The 22,147-nt window shown below is 44.2% G+C and overlaps 13 protein-coding genes across 13 annotated transcripts; 7 read left to right on the forward strand and 6 right to left on the reverse strand.

Moving 5' to 3' along the window:
* Positions 1–142: 142 nt before the first annotated feature.
* PICMEDRAFT_70694 (hypothetical protein) lies at positions 143–1,543 on the forward strand (the record flags this gene model as incomplete). Its single annotated transcript, XM_019163706.1, has 1 exon — positions 143–1,543. The coding sequence occupies one exon, from the start codon at positions 143–145 to the stop codon at positions 1,541–1,543; it is 1,401 nt and encodes a 466-aa protein (XP_019020237.1).
* A 355-nt stretch (positions 1,544–1,898) lies between these two features.
* PICMEDRAFT_70695 (hypothetical protein) lies at positions 1,899–4,619 on the forward strand (the record flags this gene model as incomplete). The annotated part of the gene is made up of 1 exon (XM_019163707.1): positions 1,899–4,619. The coding sequence occupies one exon, from the start codon at positions 1,899–1,901 to the stop codon at positions 4,617–4,619; it is 2,721 nt and encodes a 906-aa protein (XP_019020238.1).
* Positions 4,620–4,728: 109 nt separating this feature from the next.
* Positions 4,729–7,599, forward strand: PICMEDRAFT_70696 (hypothetical protein; the record flags this gene model as incomplete). The annotated part of the gene is made up of 1 exon (XM_019163708.1): positions 4,729–7,599. One exon carries the CDS (start codon positions 4,729–4,731, stop codon positions 7,597–7,599), a length of 2,871 nt encoding a protein of 956 aa, XP_019020239.1.
* Positions 7,600–7,724: 125 nt separating this feature from the next.
* Positions 7,725–8,975, reverse strand: PICMEDRAFT_70697 (hypothetical protein; the record flags this gene model as incomplete). Its single annotated transcript, XM_019163709.1, has 1 exon — positions 7,725–8,975. The coding sequence occupies one exon, from the start codon at positions 8,973–8,975 to the stop codon at positions 7,725–7,727; it is 1,251 nt and encodes a 416-aa protein (XP_019020240.1).
* Positions 8,976–9,368: 393 nt separating this feature from the next.
* PICMEDRAFT_70698 (hypothetical protein) lies at positions 9,369–9,977 on the forward strand (the record flags this gene model as incomplete). The annotated part of the gene is made up of 1 exon (XM_019163710.1): positions 9,369–9,977. The coding sequence occupies one exon, from the start codon at positions 9,369–9,371 to the stop codon at positions 9,975–9,977; it is 609 nt and encodes a 202-aa protein (XP_019020241.1).
* Positions 9,978–10,075: 98 nt separating this feature from the next.
* PICMEDRAFT_95803 (hypothetical protein) lies at positions 10,076–10,666 on the reverse strand. The gene has a single exon (XM_019165105.1). The coding sequence runs from the start codon at positions 10,510–10,512 to the stop codon at positions 10,174–10,176; it is 339 nt and encodes a 112-aa protein (XP_019020242.1). The 5' UTR covers positions 10,513–10,666; the 3' UTR covers positions 10,076–10,173.
* PICMEDRAFT_95804 (hypothetical protein) lies at positions 10,667–11,253 on the reverse strand. Its single transcript, XM_019165106.1, has one exon. It carries the CDS (start codon positions 11,151–11,153, stop codon positions 10,821–10,823), a length of 333 nt encoding a protein of 110 aa, XP_019020243.1. The 5' UTR covers positions 11,154–11,253; the 3' UTR covers positions 10,667–10,820.
* Positions 11,254–11,702: 449 nt separating this feature from the next.
* PICMEDRAFT_95806 (hypothetical protein) lies at positions 11,703–12,626 on the forward strand. The gene has a single exon (XM_019165107.1). It carries the CDS (start codon positions 12,056–12,058, stop codon positions 12,488–12,490), a length of 435 nt encoding a protein of 144 aa, XP_019020244.1. The 5' UTR covers positions 11,703–12,055; the 3' UTR covers positions 12,491–12,626.
* PICMEDRAFT_14612 (hypothetical protein) lies at positions 12,344–15,743 on the forward strand. Its single transcript, XM_019160456.1, has one exon. It carries the CDS (start codon positions 12,762–12,764, stop codon positions 15,597–15,599), a length of 2,838 nt encoding a protein of 945 aa, XP_019020245.1. The 5' UTR covers positions 12,344–12,761; the 3' UTR covers positions 15,600–15,743.
* A 340-nt stretch (positions 15,744–16,083) lies between these two features.
* On the reverse strand, positions 16,084–17,100 carry PICMEDRAFT_70700 (hypothetical protein; the record flags this gene model as incomplete). Its single annotated transcript, XM_019163711.1, has 1 exon — positions 16,084–17,100. One exon carries the CDS (start codon positions 17,098–17,100, stop codon positions 16,084–16,086), a length of 1,017 nt encoding a protein of 338 aa, XP_019020246.1.
* Positions 17,101–17,518: 418 nt separating this feature from the next.
* On the forward strand, positions 17,519–18,220 carry PICMEDRAFT_57224 (hypothetical protein; the record flags this gene model as incomplete). The annotated part of the gene is made up of 2 exons (XM_019163222.1): positions 17,519–17,536; positions 17,627–18,220. 2 exons carry the CDS (start codon positions 17,519–17,521, stop codon positions 18,218–18,220), a joined length of 612 nt encoding a protein of 203 aa, XP_019020247.1.
* A 268-nt stretch (positions 18,221–18,488) lies between these two features.
* Positions 18,489–19,076, reverse strand: PICMEDRAFT_70702 (hypothetical protein; the record flags this gene model as incomplete). Its single annotated transcript, XM_019163712.1, has 1 exon — positions 18,489–19,076. The coding sequence occupies one exon, from the start codon at positions 19,074–19,076 to the stop codon at positions 18,489–18,491; it is 588 nt and encodes a 195-aa protein (XP_019020248.1).
* Positions 19,077–19,334: 258 nt separating this feature from the next.
* PICMEDRAFT_70703 (hypothetical protein) lies at positions 19,335–21,278 on the reverse strand (the record flags this gene model as incomplete). Its single annotated transcript, XM_019163713.1, has 1 exon — positions 19,335–21,278. One exon carries the CDS (start codon positions 21,276–21,278, stop codon positions 19,335–19,337), a length of 1,944 nt encoding a protein of 647 aa, XP_019020249.1.
* Between the last annotated feature and the right edge of the window lie 869 nt (positions 21,279–22,147).

The raw sequence follows: 22,147 nt of genomic DNA on the forward strand, positions 1-22,147 counted from the left end.
GAATATAAAAAGCAAACATGAACCTCACTCTCTATGACTTCTCAAAGTTCATTCTTGCCGCTGGTGCTGTAGCTATTACTTTCATTCAGTCTTTATTTTATTTCTAGTCTATCTTTCCGCAAAGAAATAAAAACATCAAACAATGTTATTCCCAACTGTCCTTGCTACCATTGCCGTCTTTTTGGCTTCCATTTCGGAAGCTCTATCGTTTCATCCTCCTTACCCTCAAGAATCGGTCGACCTTGATACCCCAAACAGATTTCTTGGTAATGCCGGTCCTTTCAACGAGGCCATAGGCTATGGTATTCCTGCCGATACGCCTGAAGAATGTAAAATCGACCAAGCACACCTTTTCATGAGAGAAGGTGCTAGATTTCCTCAAAAAGGACAAGTTGAAGATTATGCTGAGCTTTTGGAAACTTTGAAAAATAGCAGTATTGCCGTTCCAGGTGGTCCATTGGCTTTTGCCACAGATTACGAGCTACTAGACTTCAACGCTACAAAGTACGGTCGACACATTTCTTTCGATGGTATTTATTCCGGCTCTAATGAAATTCACAAGCTTGGTGCTATTCTGAGAGCCAGATACAACCATTTGGTTGACGAATCTAGTACTACTCCAATTTTTGCAGCTGCTGCTCAAAAGGTCTACGATACTGCACAGATTTTTGGGGATAGTTTCTTCTTCGGTGGCCGTGCAGGTGACTACAAAATTTTTGTTTTTGACGAAGAAGAATCAGAAACGGCAAACACTCTGACCGGTGCTTACAGCTGTCCACTTTATGACGATGACACAAATGGAGATTTAGTTGAAAGCTCCAAGTTGGACTTCGATCAATGGGAAGCAGATAGGTTCAACAGATTATCTCCAGGTTTCAACTTCACTGACGACGATGTCTACACTATGTTCTCATATTGTGCATTTGAGCTGAACGCTTACGGCTCCTCTAAATTTTGTGATGCTCTATCAAGGGATTACTTGATTGGTCACTCTTATCAATTGGATTTAAATTACTTCTACACATATGGTCCAGGTTACAACTTTTCTACCGTTGGTGGTGGACTTTATGTCAATGCTACTGCCACTATGTTGAAACAAGGTCCGGAAGTTGCTCCTCCTTTGACATTCTCATTTACTCACGAGACTATTTTATTGAACTATATTACGGCTCTTGGTTTACTAGGTGACCAAACCACTTTGGATGTTGATAAGGTTGATTTTAACAGATACTTCCACGCCTCTCAAGCCATCCCTATGGGCGGGAGAGTTGTTACCGAAAGACTATCTTGTACCAACCACACTAGTGGCAAGGATGAAAGTTACGTGAGAATTTTACTGAACAATAAGGTCACACCTTTACCAGGCTGCAACTCTGGTCCAGGGTTTTCATGCCCATTAGACGACTATCTTGATTATGTTAGCAACAAAACTGTCAGGTTTGCAGATGCATGTCACTTGAATTCATCTGTTCCCCAAGACTTGTCTTTCTACTGGGACTGGGAAACTGCCAAGTATTCCACCAATTACACATTCGAATACTGATTTGAACCAGATTCTTTGAAGAATAACTGCCTTACCAGATTCCACTGCAGTTGCAAGTTTATTTTTCATACCGTCCATCTTTTGTTTACTTTATTTAATGTTATTTATCATATATACTTGCAATCGTTGAGCCAATCGTATCTGTAGAATCAACAATTATCATCAAGTTGGGTTACTCTTTGATGAACAAAGCACTACAGTTTATGTTTTCAGATTTTTGCGTCGATAGTCCCCACGCTATAAAAAAGGTCAACTTGCTTATCTTTTTCCTCTTTTATGATGAAGAGTCTATACAACATGGATAACAAAAGCCTCTCTGAAATCAGTGGTTCAAAGATGTTGGTCACTGCCACAGATGTCTGGGAACAAGGGACGATTTGGAAAGCGAGTCAGAGACTCAGAAACCTGGAAAGATGATTTAGATTTGCCGAGCGATTTAGAAAGCGTGCATACTAGTAAAAAGAGAATTGACAAAAAGGTTAGCAAAACAACTGACGGAAATGAAGAAAAGAACATCGATAAGACAGATGCTGTGCTCGATGAGGAGCAGATGCTTTTTGGAAATAAAATAAGCTTGGAGAGTAATGGAAACAATGGAGCAGCGCTCTCCCCTCAGCAGCCCATTGAGGCTTTACCACACACACTAGAGTTGCCAAAAAGAGAAGTAGATATTCTAAGGTTGGAAGTCACTCATTTCCAGGAAAGGGTAGCTAGAAACGGTCTAACATCACTTTCTGCAGAGGACAAGTCGGAATTTCAGTCGAGAAAAGAACTTTTACAGAAGTTGCAGCAGAATAACCACAGTGACAACTATCTTCTCCCAGACGATTATATAACGGAAGAAGGAAAAATCGATTTGGCCAAAAAGGCAAAGGCTCTTAAAATGAATATGAGGGCTGAGAGGAAGCAGAGGGAAAACGAATGGTATGAAAATCAGATAAATAGAGCACAGCAGGTGAATCAATTATCGAAGTTGAAGAAGGAAACCACTGACGAAACAGAGATAAAATATGAATATGTGTTTGATAAGTCACATATGATCGACTATGTTGCAGACGTACCAGAGGATGAAATGAAGGAACTGGAGAACAAAATTGAGTTAGAAGAGCTCATTGAACAAGAAGAAAAAAGGGTCTATAGTATCGAGGAAACCAAAAAGTCCTTACCGGTGTTTCAGTTTAGAGACGAGTTGCTAAATGCTGTTAAAAAATACCAAGTTCTAATAGTGGTCGGTGAAACTGGTTCTGGAAAAACTACACAGCTACCTCAATACCTTTACGAGGCCGGGTATGGCAAGCATGGGAAAATAATCGGCTGTACGCAACCTCGTCGAGTTGCAGCTGTCTCTGTCGCCGCCCGTGTAGCCGACGAAGTAGGGACAAGAGTAGGCGACAAGGTAGGATATAGTATCAGATTTGATGAAAGATCAAGTGAAAACACAGTGATCAAATACATGACTGATGGTATGTTAGTGAGGGAATTTTTAACAGATCACGATTTGGCGAAATATTCTGTGATGATTATTGACGAAGCTCATGAAAGGACATTGCAAACAGATATATTATTGGGTTTGTTCAAAGACCTTCTGAAAAAGAGGCCTGACTTGAAATTGATAATTTCCTCAGCTACGATCAACGCTAAAAAATTTAGTGATTATTTTGATTCAGCCCCGATATTCAACGTCCCTGGAAGACGTTATCCGGTAGAGATCTTTTATACCCAACAACCCGAAGCGAACTACCTTTCTGCGGCGATAATAACTGTCTTTCAAATTCACATATCACAAAATAGTGCTGGTGACATCTTAGTTTTTTTAACAGGTCAAGACGAAATTGAAACAATGGCGGAAAGTTTAGCTGAGACGTGCAAAAAGCTAGAGGGCCAGATAAAAGAAATGGTTATTTGTCCCATATATGCAAATTTGCCTCCAGAACAACAAAAGAAAATTTTTGAGCCAACTCCCAAGGGTGCAAGAAAGGTGGTGATATCCACCAACATTGCTGAGACATCATTGACCATTGATGGCATCGTTTATGTGATAGACTGCGGTTTTGTGAAGGAGAACATTTATAATGCAACTACTGGGATGGAAAGTTTGGAGGTGTTACCGTGTTCAAAAGCGTCTGCCGATCAGAGAGCCGGGAGGGCTGGTCGTGTAGGTCCGGGGAAGTGCTTTAGGCTATACACTAAGTGGGTCTACTTGAATGATTTGCCCCGGAACCCCACACCGGAAATACTTAGAACGGATCTAACAGGTGTCGTGTTACTAATGATGACTTTGGGTATTACAGACTTGGTGCATTTCGACTTCATGGACAAACCATCTACAAAAACATTGGTGAAAGCATTAGAGTTGTTGTATGCTTTAGGTGCATTAAATGAAAGGGGGGAACTTACGAATATCGGAATAAAAATGGCCATGTTCCCCACTAAACCTATGTTATCAAAAAGTTTGCTAGCAAGTTCAGAGCTCAAGTGCTGCGATGAGGTCTTGTCGATTGTGTCGATGCTCGAGGACACTGGTTCATTGTTTGTAAATTCCAAGGAGAAGAAGGAGATGGCCAAAAACGCCCATGCCAGTTTCCACAGCAAGATCGGCGGCGACCATTTGACGTTGCTACAAATATGGAACAGGTTTGTAGAAAGCGGATTTTCCCCACAGTGGTGCCACGACAACTTCCTCCAGTACAAGGCCCTCCAGAAGGCCCGTAACGTTAAAAAACAGTTGCAACGGATCTGCAGACGACTTGGCCTACTCTCGGACGATCGGCAGGAACCAGAGCGGGACCCAAACACGACGGCTCTCCATGTAATGAGAGCCATCACCGCCGGCTATTTCCCGCAAAGTGCTCGTCTCTCTCCACGGGGTGACACGTACACCACCCTCTCCCGGAAGCAACCCGTACTCATCCACCCGTCCTCCACTCTTCACGGAGCTGTTCCTCCCGTGAAACTTATTGTCTACCACGAACTGGTGATGACGACAAAGGAATTTATGCGTCACGTGATGCCAGTGCAGGGGAAATGGTTGGCTGAGTATGGGAGGAATTATTTTGACAAGAAGGACCTTTTGTAGAGTCTGGGAACAGCTCACTTCTTCCTTTTCCTAAAAATGTGTAGTCCTTTGTGTGTACACTTTTAGCATAGGACATAGAGCACCGAATCAAGTTTTCTCACCAGTAGCAATGACGTTAGAAAGTCCCTTGTGCAATTCTACGGCCACGGTAATATTCTATGCACCAAACGCAGCGTTATACGAACAGGTCAAGGAGTTCTACAAGAATGTTTTGAACTTCACTGTCGACGAACACTCCTACGACTCATGCTCTTTGCTTGCGAACAAGGCTGCCTCCTGCAACGTTTCAGCGATAAGTTTGCTGGTTGACGAAGAAAACGCAGCATCGGTCACGGAAATTGAGGGAAACATTAACAACCTACTAAGCCACAAGAAGAAGAGAGATTGGAGAACACTCCAGAGTGCCATTTCTCTTGAAAGTGACAAGCTTTTAGCTGTGATTGAGAAACTGAAAAATGCCAACTGTGAGTTCCAGATCAGACCAGACGAATTGAACCCATTCGAGGTGTACGTCATTGATCCCTTAGGCTCGATAGTCGGTTTCACGGCATTGAAAAATGCATTTGCAGTCAATGAGTCTTCCAGAACTTTCAAATCTGCTGATTTTGTTTTTGAAGGCGAAGCGGCATCTTCTGTCAGGAGTTTTTTGGATGACTCCCATAGTAGTTCAAACGATGCGGCTGTGAAGAGACAAAGAAACATTGCTGTTATGACTTCCGGCGGTGATGCACCTGGTATGAATGCCAATGTTAGAGCAATCGTCCGTTCTGCAATCAACAAAAACTGCCGTGTGTTTGCAGTTCATGAAGGTTACTCCGGCTTGGTCAATGGAGGACCAGAATACATCAAAGAAATGAAATGGGTCGATGTCCGAGGGTGGTTAAACATGGGCGGTACTAATATTGGTACTGCCAGATGCAAAGAGTTCAGAGAAAGATGGGGCAGACTGAAGGCGTGTAAGAACATGATTGAAGCTGGTATCGACGCATTGATTGTCTGTGGTGGCGATGGTTCGTTAACCGGTGCCGATCTGTTTAGAGCCGAATGGCCTGACCTTATCAAAGAATTATTAGACAAGAAGGAAATAACAGAAGATACATATCACACATACAAACACTTGAATATATGTGGTACTGTGGGTTCAATTGACAATGATATGTCAAGTACCGATGCTACCATTGGTGCTTTTTCATCTTTGGACAGAATTTGCCACGCGATAGATTATATCGATGCAACCGCCAATTCTCATCAGAGAGCATTCGTCATTGAGGTTATGGGTAGGCATTGTGGTTGGTTGGCATTGATGGCTGCCATTGCAACCAGTGCAGATTACGTTTTCATTCCAGAAAAGCCCACCTCAGTGGATGAATGGTCCGATCATATGTGTGAGGCAGTTTCTCAGCATAGATCAAGAGGTAAGAGAAAGACCATTGTTGTTGTTGCAGAAGGGGCAATCAGCTCAAACCTTACCCCGATAACATGTGAGGATGTGAAAAAAGTCCTTGTTGATAGACTAGGATTGGATACCAGAGTAACTACATTGGGTCACGTTCAAAGAGGTGGTCCTGCTGTTGCCTTTGATCGTTTCTTGGCTACTCTACAGGGTGTGGCAGCTGTTGATGCAGTTTTGGAGGGTACTCCTGATACACCATCTCCTATGATCGGTATTGCTGAGAATAAAATCGTGAGAAGAAAGTTAGTCGACGCGGTTAAACTTACTAAGTCGGTTGCCAAGGCAATTGAAGATAAAGATTTCGAAAAGGCTATTTCTTTGAGAGACTCGGAGTTTCATGAACACCTCAAGTATTTGATTGCGATGAATACAGCAGACTTCAGAGAACCTTCACTACCAGTCAAGAAAAGAAAGAACTTTGCAATCATAAATGTTGGTGCGCCTGCAGGTGGTATGAATTCCGCAACTTACGCTTTTGCAAACTACTGCATGTCTAGGGGACACGTTCCATATGCAATTTACAATGGTTTCAGTGGTCTTGCGAGACATGAATCTATCCGTTCCATTGATTGGTTGAACATAGAAAACTGGAATTCATTAGGTGGTTCCGAAATTGGCACTAACCGTACGACACCTGAAGAAGCTGATCTTGGTCTAGTGGCTTACTATTTCGAGAAATACCAATTAGATGGGTTGATAGTGGTTGGTGGTTTCGAAGCATTGGAATCGGTTTCTCAATTGGAAGCAGCAAGAGAAAGTTACCCATCGTTGCGAATTCCAGTTGTCTTAATTCCTGCAACAATCTCGAATAATGTCCCAGGTACAGAATACTCTTTAGGCTCTGATACATGTTTGAACAAATTGGTTGAATATTGTGATATCATTGGCCAATCTGCTTCTGCAACAAGAAACCGTTGTTTTGTTGTCGAATGTCAGGGAGGTAACTGTGGTTATATGGCAACTATGGCACAACTATGTGCTGGTGCAGAGTGTTCCTACGTTCCAGAGGAAGGAATATCACTAGAGCAGTTGGAGACTGATATACAAACTTTGAAGGCAGGATATGCGTCAGACAAGGGAAGAAATCACACTGGCCGTATCTTGATAAAATCAGAAAAGGCAAGCAAAGCATTGTCAACAGAGGTCATTGGTCAAATGATTAGCTTGGAGTCTGAGGGACGGTTTGATTCGAGAACAGCGATCCCGGGTCACGTTCAACAAGGAGGTATCCCATCGCCTATTGACAGAACACGTGCCACTCGTTTTGCGATCAAAGCTGTCGAGTTTATGGAGGAGAAATGGAGTGTTGTTCACAATGCTGAAGACGAAATTGGGGAGTTTGAAGACTCGGATGAAGTTAGTGCGACTGCTGCGGTATTAGGTATTGAAAGGAGCCATGTCAAATTCCGTTCTGTGAAGACCATTTGGAATAATGAAACTTCTCATGGTACAAGAATGCGTAGAGAGATATTCTGGGAGAATATCAGGGACATTGCAGACATGTTGGTAGGGAGAGTGAAAATTTAGGAATTGTGATCTTTTGAATTTGGCAGCATAACTATGGTTTATTTTCTTTTCTTTTTCTCGTTCATGGTATACTATAATATATAAAAAGATGACAATTAAAATACCGAATAACGTAGGTCGAACCCCTAATCTCCCATAATTAGTTTATCCCAGTCTCTTTCCAATGCTTGTGGGAGAGTATGTGTGAATAACGAATCTATTGTCTCAAATTCTCCCTTCTGTAGCAACGGAAAAGACAAGATTTCATCGCACTGGTCTATCCTCACCACAACCTTCTTGTCCCTTGATAAACTGGATACCGCATCAATCAATTGAGAAGAATTGTACCCAGTATCTTGAACTTGAAAAAGCTTTAGTAAAGTTGAAATCTTAACAGTGGAAAACTTTCTAGATGTAAAAATTATGTTCAAATCGATAAGGTTATTGAAGATTCGTTGGTACTGGCTATCATCTAAAGATAATTCGCTATGAATTGAAAATAGTGATAAGCCAGCGCCAGAGGATTTTGATAACTTGAAAATTTTATCAAATGCCAGATATCTGAGGACTTTAGTCATTGAATCATTGAAATCTAGCTGTTTAACCATTGTCTCCGATTTATCTCGGGTAAGAAAATAAAGTCGCAATCTCTGTAATATAGAGTTTTTAGAGTAACCGTAAGGTTCCAAAAGTAGTGATTTTGTAAAAAGAGGAATTAGAGAAAAGATATCTGAATTTGAATTGTACCATAGGAGAAGTGGAACATTAGCAGGAGAAGAATCCAAAATTCCTTCATTGATGAGTTGATAAGAGGTCGTCAAATATGCGGACCATTTATCAGTAGATCGAAACCTTGCCAGCTGTATTGAAAGAATCAGGTATTTCAGATTTTGTAAGAATGAAGTGTACGGAGTTAACACGTTATCTCTTTTCAAACGAGCTTCAATTTTAGCGTGTATTTTGGCGACTAGCTGATCTGCCTTCGGCTTTGAACTGACATTATTGCCAAGCTGGGATTGAAAAATGAACAGTAGGGCCTGAAACTCAAAATCGCTGAATACATTATATTTGGAAACTGATTCATGAATTTGGTTCAAAGCTTTAGCTTTTATCGAACGATCGGCATTTTGAGGCAATGCCGCAATCAAGTTGTGCAAACACTTGAAAATATCTTCCTGATTATCATGTTCTCCCTCGCAGTATCTCAAAAACTCGGAAGCTTGTATATTTTTAAAGTGGGAGTTCGGTAGCAAAGCGTCTGAACTGAGCACTATCACGGTGATCACAATCAAATCTTCCGTCCAACCATTGATTTGAGAATAGAAAGAACGGGCATTGAAACCGCAAGACTGCTGCACGGCCTGGTAGATCCGATTATATCGGTTGTTCCAGTCCATTCTAAATGTACTTGTGAGAATGTTCGCTGATTGCAGTGTGTCGGATGCACAATGTCATGCATTTGGTCTATTTTGCCTGTTTCCAATTCTGTCGTATATCCGGTAGCAAGACCGAAACGAGAGATACGAGAGAGCGACGGCGAAGGAAACGCGGGTCGTATAACTTTTTCTCTTTCTCCGACTGTTTGAGGTGTCGTCGTATAAAAGAAAAGGCATGGAAGTAGCTGTTGAAAAGTTCAGGCTTGCTTTTTTGTTATACCTTTTTTACAGGAACAAAGCTTGGGCAAAGATACGCTTGACTATACCGAAGCCAAGATGTTTTGCTGTGCTAAAAAATGCCGTCTGACGTCCATCCTGAAATTTCTATTTTTCGGGGGAATGATCTTTTACATGATGAACTTCCTCTACTACACGTGGTTGCCAACCAACTACATTTTTGACAAGGAGGAATTACAAAAGCTTGTCAAGGATACCCTTAAGGTGGCCCCAAAGGATGACATCAATGCCATCTTCATCACCTTGCAGGAGAAGTTGGAGGAAAAGTACGGCTCTGCTTACATCAACAAGTTGAACATGGACGATTGGGTTTTCAACAACGCCGGAGGCGCCATGGGTCAGATGTTCATTCTACATGCTTCCATCTCGGAATACTTGATCTTCTTCGGCACCGCCGTCGGCACCGAAGGCCACACCGGCATCCACTTTGCTGATGACTACTTCACCATCTTGAAGGGAGAACAGACCGCTGCGTATGCAAACCAGTTCTCCAAGTCCGTCTACTTGCCAGGTGACCAGAACTTTATGCCAATGGGCAAGTTCAGACAGTATTCGATGCCTGCTGGCTCCTTTGCGTTGGAGTTAGCCCAAGGCTGGATTCCTGCGATGTTGCCGTTCGGTTTCTTGGACACGTTTGCGTCCACTCTGGACTTTGTCACGTTGAGCAGGACCATATACTTCACTGGCAAAGACATGATCAAGAACCTGCTGCAGGGTAAGTTTTAAGTTCGACTCCGTTCGACTCAAACATAAAAACTGGCGTTGCGTTGTTGGTGCCGTCTCAACGCTCACGCACAGACGTGTGACATAACTATCATATCCTTATTTTTTTATTTCTTTTTCCGTCCATCAGCCTCACTCGCTTGTTTCTTCCCCATTTTCCTGACCGCAAGTTATAGTTAATGATTCTCGACTCGGAACCTTATCCCCGCCCAGCTGGCTGAGTGGGCTGGCAGTGCCGCCCCTGCCTGCTCTCGTCGCCCTCTCGCAAAAAATAACGGGTGCGCCATGTAGGTACACAAGATGGCGTCGGTTGGTCTAGCACCTGTAATGGATCGCCCCAACCACCTACAGACCATAGGCCGTCAGCCACTAGCGATTTCCGACACAGGTCTGGAACGTATACCCGCTGGCGTCTGGCCCTGGTCACGAACATCTCGGCCTGAACCAACTCAGACGCGGGCCCGGCAACGCATTTCTCGCTGCCGCAGGGCATTGCCCTGTTTTGCCATGCTTTACCATGTTGTGACACACGCCACATACGTGAGACGATCCTGCGGCTGGTGTCAAGACCCCGGGGCCTTAGATAAGAGCGCCATACAGCTAGTTGGCGGCCCAGCCAGCGCCCGCTGGCTGTAGAGAAGCATCGGGATTGCCTTGGGATAAGTCCGCGACGCCCGAGCGGCTCCCTTTAGAGGAGAGGCCTGCTTAGAATCCCTGCTAGGGACGACGATCTGGCCGCTTAAGTGGGCGTGCGGGCAAGCTGTCCCAAACCGGAATTTGCCGGGCAACCCTGCCGGGCAGATCCTTGCAGCAAATGTCGCCGGTTCCAGAGGGCAGGCAAAGTTTCTAATTACAGCACAAGGATCTGGCGTTGCCTACGGAAATGTATGCCGATCTTTCTGGCGCAATCCTCCGCGGAGAGGGTATTTCTGGCCGGCGGTGCCGGACCCGGCGCGCCGGGCCGGCCCGCTCATGACGGCAATGGCAAGCCGTACACTTATGGCATTCTTTCGCCAGACGCTGCACAGGCGCTGCACAGGCACGCAGGAACTCTAGACATGCGAGCCAGGAAATAAATTGGCTGGCGGGAGGTGTGCATACTGCTGCAGCATGAGGCGGAGCAACAAAGGTACCCCAGAGAGACCTCGTTGCAGGCCCGCCATGGGCAGCGAGGAGCATAAAAAGAGAGAGACGGGAGGACGCACGGGAAGGGGAAGACAATGAAGAAGGAGCAGGCGAGGTCGTGCCGCTGTGCTGCCGCGGTACTGCCGCGAGGCTGCTGCTGTTCTTGCTGCTGCTGTTCTTGTTACTACCTTGCCGCTGTTTGTGTTCAAATCTGAGCACAGCTGAGAAGAACAACTGTACGACAACTTAAAAGTATGTCAAGCAAAAGATTGAAAATGACTGGACCCGACGGCTGTTATTTCGCTGCCAGCATTAAGCTTTTGGGGGCACAGGGCGTGTACCCACCCCCCAAAAAAACCGACGCCCGCGTGGAGAGAGTGACATGCGCGTCGGATCGGGCCATAACCAATGCAAATCAGCAATCCAAGCCTCACCTGTGTTTATTTATATTGGTAATCTGCTGTGTGTGGTAAATATGTGCATTGAGTTATAGCTTGCATATTTTTACACGATGCGGAGACTAGTCTAGCACTAAGCTTGCTGCATCGTACACTTCCGACGCATTAAATACCTGCAGTGAAATTTTTACTTTGCATTGACGCATTACGTACCCCTTGGTGATTGTTGTTTCCCACAAAGGCCGACATGTACATGCATAAATACTTTGACCGCAATGCATGTTAGTCCGCCGCAGCTGCGTCAAGATATTTTATTCTTGCTTTCAGAATATCGACCTAATTAAGACATCTTACTAGCCACCGGCAAAAGCGGGCTATGATCGGCGATGCTCGGCACAATCAGTTCTGCACCTCCCTACACCCTATACTGGGTTGCCATCGTCGTCCACCGACACGCTTCTACTGACTTCAGCCGCTTGCCCCGCTTACCGCTTGGCCCCTGTTTGTGTCTGCAGCAAGGGCTCGTGCTGCTACACTAAACGCATCTGGTCCTGTATCATGCATCTTAAGCGTTGCTGCAGGCATGGAGATGCTTGTCTTAGCGCTAGCGCATCCTGCCTCTTCCGTTTTTCGACATTGTTTGGACATACTCCAGATCTCTCCCCGTTTCAATTCGTTTCGCCGTGTTTCTCCTTGTTCTGGTCTCTTGCCCCTGTTCCGCCCAGTTTTACGCTCTCCTCTTTCGCCTCCTTCTTCTTCTTCTTCTTTTCCTTGATCTCCTTCTTCTTCTTCTTCTTCTTCTTTTTCTTTTTCTTCTTTTTCTTCTACCTCATCTACCTCTTTCACCTTCTTGTTGTCCTCTTTTTGATTCTCCTTATCTTCTTTCTCATTTGCCATTCCCAACCCGTCTTCAACTCTCCTGAACCCGCCGGGCTGTCAGAAAATAGATCCGAAACCACGCACTTTAGTATACGGAGTCCCTCCCCCATTTGATGAAGTTTATCCACTAATCCAGAATTACCCCGAGTTCTATTCCGTTGAACATTTTGCCTACACCCGGTTGCATATTTGTTATCTGTCATTTCCTAAAATACCAAGGAAAGCATTGTCCTCGTTGAAGCCGTCTGTTCTTCCAACTATCACTCGCACAGGCACCCCACCTCATCTCGCCTCACCTCACCTCACCTCATCTCATCTCACCTCATCTCATCTCACCCCATCTCTTTTCCTACTCGAGAAATTAAAACCTTCTCTTCCTTCAAGCATGACTAGAAAAACTACAGAAAAAACCACTGGCGCATCTTTTTCCTTAAACTCAGATATTGATCAGGCGCATATACTCCATCCAAACAAGAAAAGAAAGGCTTGTAATATTCCCATATCAAGTTCTCATACGAAAAAGTCGTCCATTACTTCGACAGATTCAGCAACGTTGGAGAACAAGTCGATGAAAGAAACACATGACTTGAATATGCATCGAAGTAACAACTTAGGTTTCAATCATCGCAAGAATACACAAAAAATCGAGGAGAATTTTTTAAACAAAAGTGATGAAGATAGAACAAGGTTAAAATCAGAAGTAAAGGACTTCCATCCAAAATATGAACTTTTATTACCAAATTTATTCCAGACGACGTGGATAAATTATGGGAAATTTGCAACAGAGCTGAATTCGAATTACTCAATAGCGATCAAATGCTTCGAATCGGCAATTAAATATAACCCTTCAAATCTAGAAACAATCAACTTATTGGTAGATTCTTTAGTCAACAGAGACTATGCAACGGGTAGTGTTAACGGTATTAAAAGCGCAATCGATCTAATAAACTCTGCAATGGTATCATACCCTGAGATAAGGGATGATACAAAATTATGGGCCAAATTGTCGGGCAACTATTTATTAATTAATGATATCGAAAAGGCGCATTCAGTCATTCAAACTGCTTTAGAATTTGCAAAAAATGATCCACTACTTTGGTTTTCCCTCGGAAAATGTTTACTCAAAATGAACGCTTTAAAAGAGGCAGTAGACGCTTTGGGAAATGCATCATTTTTACTTCCTAAAGAGCTGACAGATGACGCTGAAGTTAATATCGCCAGGAATATTCATCTTGAGATGGCATCTATAGCTCTCAATGACCGAGATCTGAATTCTGCTAAAGATGAACTGGGATTAGCTCTGTCGCTACCGGCGCCAACAGATTCCCAGAGTATAGATATGTGCATTGCTATGATACGCCATTTGGTGGTATCATTTGAAAGATCTAATGATCTGGTTGCCGCAGCATGGATTTGTGAGGTCGCAGAGTCAAAATTTTCAGAAGAGCCTATTATTCTTTTGCTTCACTCATATCTACTCTTATCGCCAAATAAGTCATTATTTAACCCGAGTAAAGCAAGAAGTTTGTTGCATAACATCATACAAAAAGATAGATATTACATCAAGTCCGACAATGTTGTTGATTTTATTCAATCTTCAAATGGCGATTTTCTACCATGGTTGCTGCTATCAAAATGCTACGATTTTTTGGAAAACTATAATATTGCATTTGATTGTTTGGAAATATCAGCCAGAAAAATCACTTATCCGGCGGAGTTGCCTATTTTTAGATCTCTTGCTAATAGAATATTGGAAGCTTCGGATAATGATTCATTAGGAGAAGATGTCAAGGCCTTCATTAATGCTCTGGATTCAAGTCCTCAAACAGGACGCGTTATACCATTGATGGATTTGATACTGATGCCATATGACGAAAGAATCAATTACTTTGAACGTAGAGTATCTGCAACACACGATGAAAGCAAGAGTAAAAGAAGAAAAAGTACTGCTGGCGGAGCGACCGGAAAACGGAAAATTGATGAAGTTATCAGTAATGATTCCAAAATATCTTCACCGAAACGAGTATATTATGACTTGACAAGAGATGACAGTTTGCAATCAAATTCGAGAGCTTCAGTCTCTGCTGAAATTCCACGTCCACCTTCGGCTCCTCCTAATATTCGATCAACGCCTCAGATCGTGTCACCTTTATTGTCTTCTCAGGTACAGCAGCAAACACCGATCCAAACACAGCCACAACACCAACCGCAACAACAGCAGCAAATGTATTCGGTGATTCAAGGACCAGTTTATCCAAATCTTACAACCCCAGCAAGTCTGTCTCAGCCTGTTGCATTTTCCGTCAGAACTATGCCGCAGCAACAACAGCAGCAACCACAACAACAAAATTCACAATGGGCACATGTCAATTCTTATCCTCAAAACAAAAACGTCCAGTACAATAACATTGGGCCCCAGATAGTTTCAAACCACGAGTCGGCAATATTCAGCCCTGCTGATACCAATATACCTACTTTAGCAGAGAACAACGTTTCCGGTGCTAATAGAAATATAAGTAATGGGCGCCTGACTTCACCAGCGGAATTACACTTTCAGCAAGAAAGGCAATACATTCCAATGGTGCATCAACCGCCTCATGCTCAACCAATACCACTCCAACATCAGTCTCGACAACTAATACAGCCAAATATGTCTACACCCCAGCATCAAGTTCAAATGATGGAGGTTCCTCAGCCTGGACAGCCTGGACAGCCCAGATTTCAAGGTATCCCCGGTGCAGCAGGTCCTCGAATGGTTGGACCTAATGGACAAATAATACAGCAGGTGCACCTTATCCAAGGCCCAGCTCATAACCAAGTTCGGCAGGGAGGCTCCCGGGTGTCTTCAAATGGCCAAGGACAGTTGCCTGTTCATGGTCAAATGCCAGGTTCTATAGAAGAACAGCGTGTTCAGTACGCCAATGCCCCCGGTCACCCCCAGATGTCGAACCGATTTGATTATGCAAGACAGCCTAGTAATATTCCTCCCCCTGGAATGGTTAATAGTACATACATAGCTTACGAGCAGCCCGGTAGGCATTCCATTGACGAGCAGATGAGAGTGGAGCAGCAGCAGCAGCAGCAACAGCAACAAGCACAGCAAATGCATCACGTGCAAATGCAAGTGCCACCAGAAGGCATGCAAATGTCTCCCATGATACAGTCCCGAGGTCCACCCATGATACCTGGTCCGGTATCGGGGATGCAATACAACCGGTATTAATGTGTACGAATAATTGAATGTATTATAAGTTTCGAGTGCTTTTTTTATAAATAAAGACGCGTCGTTTTCAATCCTCTTACTAAGCTGAGTCGCAATGATGGGAGCCCAGCAACATGAGGAAGATGATGATGTAACTGTACTTATGCTTGCATGTTCAAGCGCCTGCATTTCTTTTCTCCTTCCCTTGTCCCATAAACGGCAACAGCGTTGTGCATGAGCATGCAGGTGGCGTCCCAGTAGGCGGTATATACTATGCAGCTCAGATAGTCCGCTTTGCAGAACATTGTATGCAGAATATAGAGGCGCGTTCCTAAACGGGAAGCTCCGCCCGCTACCCTACAGCCGTAGGAGACAAAATTATTTAAAGTTGAGAGATTTTCTTCTCTTTCTTTTGCAGACTAGTTTATCAGAAAAAGAGAAAAAAAAAGCACTCAGAAATAAGGTATAAACACCACACAAATCTTGCGAGATATAATTACCGAGATCAAAGTTTGGAGCCATGTACAAAATTGAAGCCCTTAATAACGTCGAGCTTGACTTTCTCTACAGCGTGTTTAGTCATGAGAACTTCAGGCTCACTTAGGTACTCTGGGAACTCCACCAATTCAATGCCGTCCTTTCCGATAACGATTGGCAAGCTGAAGTACTGGGTGTGTTTGGAAATAAACAGCGGCACCTTTTTTGTCTTCAACTCGTCAATCTTGACAAAGGCAACCTCCTTGACGGTACTACCGTCGGCCGCTGTAATGGCGTCGAGTAGATTATTGACAAACCTGTATGCCGCCGTGGCCATTGAGAGAGTGGCAGAGCCCTTGCCGTCCTTAGCCTTTACAACCTCATCGCCTCCGAACTGGACCCTTTTAACGAGCTTCGTATATTCTTCCTCTTTGCTGCCAAAGTTTTTCCCCCAGCCGTTAATTAGTGGGACGATAGAATCGCCGGAATGGCCTCCTATTGCTATGGCATCACCATACAAGTCGGAAGCGGGAACCTTGCCAGCGAGCGCCGAACTCAAAAACTCCTCAAGTCTCAAGTTGTCCAAGGTGGTAATACCAAACATTTTTCTTGGGTTGTACACGCCCAACCTCTTCAACTCTTCGACGGCAATTGGGACTGTCGAGTTTACTGGGTTCGATATCACGCAAATGAACGCATCCGGACAGCTCAATCCGGCCTGGTGCACCAAATTCTTCACGATCCCGGCGTTGATCTTGAACAAGTCATCACGTGTCATGCCCGGCTTTCTTGGGATCCCCGCAGGGATGATAACAATGTCGCTGTCCTTCAGCGCAACCTTGATTGTTTTACTGTCATTTTTGTCCTTTGGGGCATACCCCTTGATCACCTGATGCGTGGGAATGTGCGAGAGATCCGCAGCCACGCCCACTGTGTTGACGATGTCGTACAACGACAACTCATCGATCTTCTTATTGAGTCTCAACAAAAGCGATAATGGCTGTCCAATGCCTCCTGCCGCTCCTAGAATAGTAGCCTTGACCATGTTTGCAATGCTCACCTAGACGTTTCTTTCGCTGCTGAAACCGTGTCTCCCCGACTGTCCAGCACTGCGGGGACGGCAGCCACATCCATCTTTCTTATATGTAGGCCGTTTCTGCAGAAATGGGTGAAAAACCACGGGGGAATGACTAAACCGAAGTTGCGGAGGGGACCTACGCTCCGAAAAAGGTAATTCCAGCGCGGAAGCACGATAAGTCGATCGGCCGCTGCGGGGAAAAAAAGGGCACAAAGGAAAGGTGGTTCGACTGCGGTGTTAGGCCGAACCGGGATGGAAGAGACCAGAGCATGATTTTTGACATGTCAGGAACCTGTTTGTGTTCTTGCTGTGGTTGTTCTGCTTCAAAACGGGGTGGGATATAAAGCACCACTTTTACCGCAGTTGGAAAGCATCCCGGAACGAGATGAGTCGTTTATTAGCGGTACGAAAATTGGTGGCAAGAGCGTTCGCCAGGCAGCAATCGACGTATAGAGGGCCTGGCGTGTCGCATCTAGCACCGGAGCCTGGGCAGGGACCCACGCATGCAGCGCTGTCTCCAGCACAGCAGGCTTATCTCGAGCGAGTGATCAGGGTTGACCAGGCAGGTGAGTTAGGTGCGGACTTGATCTACGCTGGCCAGTACCTGGCGCTCTCGCACAACAAAAAGCTCAAGCCGGTGTTGAAACACATGTGGGATCAGGAGGTGCACCACCGGTCCACGTTCAACAGTCTGCAGGGTGAACACCGCGTGAGGCCCTCCATCTTCACGCCGTTTTGGAAGGTGGGTGCTTTTGGAATGGGCTTTGCCACCGGATTCATGAACAAGGAGGCGGCAATGGCATGCACAGAGGCCGTGGAGACTGTGATTGGGAAGCACTACAATACCCAGCTCCGCGTCCTGACAAACAACTTTGCCGACGTGAAAGAGTTTGCGGCCGACAAATGTTCCGATTCGAAGGAGATTGAGCACTTGAAGGAAACCATCAGGGTTTTCAGGGACCAGGAGTTGGAGCATTTGGACACAGCCATCCAACACGACTCCAAAAACGCAAGACCGTACTGGCTGCTGACCGAGACCATAAAGGGCGTTTGCAAGACTGCAGTCTACCTCGCAGAAAGAATATGATTGCGCCAGACGAGTATAGACACCTATGTATATAGAATAGAATAGGTAACAAACGCTAATGTGTTATGAAACGTGTGGAAACGTGTAGCGTATGAAACTGCGAGAGCCCAGGGTCAGGATCGAGATCAGGATCGGGGTTGAGGTCTACCGCTTTTACACACACACATTATCTGATTTGCTTTCGTACTCAACATTCGCTAAAGGGTGCTTAAAAGGAGGCGTAAAAGGCTCCTAGTATACAATCATTATCTCCTTAGCTAATGACAGTTCATATCAAGTCATTATACACATTCACCCACTGTATGACCTTCGAAGACACATTGGTAATGTCCGAGAACTCCTGTATGCTGATCTTACCGAATGCCCTGTCACTCAGTTTCTTGTGGTATCCTACCCATATTTTATCTGCCTTCATTTCGGGCGTCGCTTCACTCTCTTCAAACTTCACAACTTTGGTCCCCACCATCTTGTATACAGATCTCACCACAATTAGTAGGTCGCTGTAAGATATGTATCCGTCCTTATCCCTGTCATACATCTTGAAGGCCCACCTCAACTTTTCCTCCACACTACCCCTTGATGCAATGCTCAAGGCTTTGATGAAATCTTGAAAATCGATTTTTCGTTTGTCATTTATATCAAAAGCCTCAAACGCATATGCAGCAAATTCAGTGGGGTCTCCAAATGGATAAAATTGTTTGTGTATTTTGATAAACTCCTCCTTGGTCAACCCTCCGTTCGGCACGTCTCTTTTGAACCCCTTGTACCACTGGTGGAGCTCTCGTGTAGAGAATTTGGTTTCTTGTCGTAAAGTGGAAATCTCCTCACTATTCAGTTTACTAGGTTTTTGGCCCATTATTGTGCTGGCTTTTCTAGCACGTGTTTTTAAATACTGTGTGTAATGTTCATACAGCAAGGGGATACTTGTCAGATTCGCCTAGCCATCATCATCGTCCCAAGAACACTGGGTGCTTTTGTCCGGGCACTGAATTGAAAACAATTCATTACCGCGGAAAAAAATGTGTTACGTAATATGTAAGTCAAATCCGAACTCCTAAAGTTAAATGCTATAAAACTAATACATCCAGTATGTATAATATAAGTCATTACCAAGCTATAGAAGGATGTTACTCAGGCAAATCAAAAAGATTCCGAAGAAACTCCATTTGAGTACCTTCTCTTGTTTTCCACCAAACCCAATGGCGCTAGCAAACATCTGTAGAGAAATAAAGGTAAGAAACCCAGAAGTGATCGCAAGAAGAACACCCACCAAAACAATGCTAAATGGATCGTTCATGTCCTTTTTATCCTTGAACATATAATATCCAATGCATGCCCCAATAGGTTGGCTCAAGCTTCCCAATGTTCCGCTTATCAATAAAGCTTTTGCCCTAGAGTTCAATGCAATATATATTGGAAGCGTCATGGTGAAGCCTTCAACAAAGTTGTGTATGAACATTGACAAAAAAATAGACATGCCAAGCTCAGGGTTAGTTCTTGATGTAGAGTACATGATGAAACCTTCAGGGAACTTATGTAATGTAATAGCCATTATAGTTTGCAACCCAATAGATAGTAATCTCGAAAGCGGGGTTTTTATATGATGGTGATGTGTGATATGAGAATCGCCATCTTCCTCTTCTTCTTCTTCTTCCTCTTCCCCTTCCTCTTCCTCCACTTCATAAAGTGAATCTTCTCTTTCGTGGGTGTTTTTATGACTGAGGGAAAGGTGACCAGCAGAATAGAAAGATTCACCCAGCGCAGGAGAACTTATACTGTGATATTGTGGTACTTGATTTGGAGTATTAAGAAGGGCAGATCCTGCATTTTCAGCTGTTGAATGAGCGTTCAGCTGCTGCCCAATATTATGGCTGAAGTCATTTGCTTTGCCTTGGATTGCTTTATTGATTGCTGCATCATCTGGTACACTATACTGCAAAGCACGATGTTGCTGCTGAAAATTATTCGTCGCCTCCTGAAAAACGGGATGGACTATCTTGGAAACACCTGTGCGATCCTTAGCAATCAATGGAGAGTGTATTTCCAAATCTGGATACCTTGAAGCCAACTCCGTTCTGTCCGTAATCATATGCTTTCTGTCAGGGAAAAACAACAGATTCTCCTCTGATGGTCTGGTGCAGAAATAAAGTTTTTTAGGCTTATGTTGGTGTAAATGATTATTAGCCAAAATCTCATCTGTGCAGCAATCTATGTCTCCATAGCACTTGCCTGTCATAGTCTCCCCTTTCAAGGTTTTCAATGACAAATCCATCAAAGATATGATTTTTTTAGGACCATGAACGCTAGGTTTAATTAGCGGATCAATTTCTTCTGGGTGAGCATTACCGGTGGATTTAGCTCTAGTCGGACGGGGCACCACATTAGATACCTCAGAGGCTGGATGTAAATCGTGTGGATCTTTTGGTGGTGAGGACGATTGGGAATTTGATGCCTCAATAATTGTTTTGTCTCCGTGGACCTTCTGTTCATCTGAAGAAGATGATGTATCCTCATGTGGAGAATGGATATGGCTATGGGAATGGTGGTCGTCGGAGTTTTTATGAGTGGAAAGGGAATAGTTTAGAGATTCCAAATCGTTGTCGCCATTCTGACCTATATGAGAATGAGAATGTACTTGTGACCGGGAATGGGGATGGGAATGACTATGATCGTCTGCACCATCATGTGCACAATGAACCAAACTTTCATTCGTCAATAAGTGGATAATCACATTCATCAAAGAGCATATTGCGATACCTGCCAAGTAGCATGAATATTCTGTAAGTTTGAGCAGATGATTATTTCCCCTGAGTTTTGGTATCTCTCTCAAATAACTGTGTGATTTGGGCAGTAGTTTGTACAATGATGTAAATATGAGGCAGCCGGATGACAGAGCCAACGAACAGATGAGGAAGTTTGTATCATGCGAGATGCTGAATGGCTTTGCCGACGCCCTTTTGGGGAAGAGAAATTTGTAGATGACGTCTGTGTAGATAACACAACAACCCAGAAACGTTATCAGCGATGTCAGTGCAACCAATAACCAACCCTGATCCATGTTAGATAAGTGCTGGAAGATCTAGAGGTTGATTGGAGACTTTGTAGAGGCTGTAATGGTTGCTCTACTTGTGAAGGGCTGCTGTACAGTACGGAGGAACAGCAAAAAAAGGGTGGGTATGTCTCGGGCGTCTGCGACAATGGAGCAACACTGAAAGAATTCCGACTCCTGGGCAGTCTGGCACGGAGTAGGAACTATATGTTGCCTGGATCAACAAGATCACATTCACAGTTGCCGTGGAAGAGATCAAGAAGAAAGCCCTGAGTGCACAGAATCACAAACACTACCCTGTTGATCAATTTACAAGTAACCATTACAGTACAACGCCCAAAATTCCACACCTGTGCTACAGATTTTCTTCCGCTACAACACTGTTCAGAAACCAAGACTTCTACTAAAAAACTTGTTAGATTTTTCTCTGCATCGACACTACTTTTGGTAGGTCGAATCAGTTGTCCCTATCTGGAAAATTCATCATTCAGTGTGTAGAGGAAGTACGCTATTCCATCTCCCTGAAGCAGTAGCTCCAAGAAGATAGTATGCAAAGGGCGAGCGAGCCGCTCCTGCAAGAAATACTACTGCAAAGGTGTAGCCCACATGTGTGTCGTTTCATGTGTGGCCAACAACCAGCCGTGGTTGTTACCCCGGTAGTGCTGACTGCGTTGCCTTTACCACTAATCTCTCTCTCGCAAGATCTCCTCTCTACGTTAACAGAATGAAGAGGAAGTACAGTGAATTTCACAAGCAAAAGCCATTTTATAGCGGCACAGCGAACGAAAACTGAAGCTCGATTGAGGAGGCAAAAAGAGAACAAAAAGTTAACGAGGGTTTCTCTAATGTGGCATTTTCAAAGAGGTGTTAGACCTTCT

Source organism: Pichia membranifaciens, assembly GCF_001661235.1.
Source record: "Pichia membranifaciens NRRL Y-2026 unplaced genomic scaffold PICMEscaffold_1, whole genome shotgun sequence".
NCBI lineage: Eukaryota > Fungi > Ascomycota > Pichiomycetes > Pichiales > Pichiaceae > Pichia > Pichia membranifaciens.

Excerpts from the sequence above, each read along its gene's own strand:
- PICMEDRAFT_95803 (XM_019165105.1), bottom strand. The coding sequence starts at position 10,512 with ATGTGGCGTGTGTCACAACATGGTAAAGCATGGCAAAACAGGGCAATG.
- PICMEDRAFT_95804 (XM_019165106.1), bottom strand. The coding sequence starts at position 11,153 with ATGCTCCTCGCTGCCCATGGCGGGCCTGCAACGAGGTCTCTCTGGGGT.
- PICMEDRAFT_95806 (XM_019165107.1), top strand. The coding sequence starts at position 12,056 with ATGCATCTTAAGCGTTGCTGCAGGCATGGAGATGCTTGTCTTAGCGCT.
- PICMEDRAFT_14612 (XM_019160456.1), top strand. The coding sequence starts at position 12,762 with ATGACTAGAAAAACTACAGAAAAAACCACTGGCGCATCTTTTTCCTTA.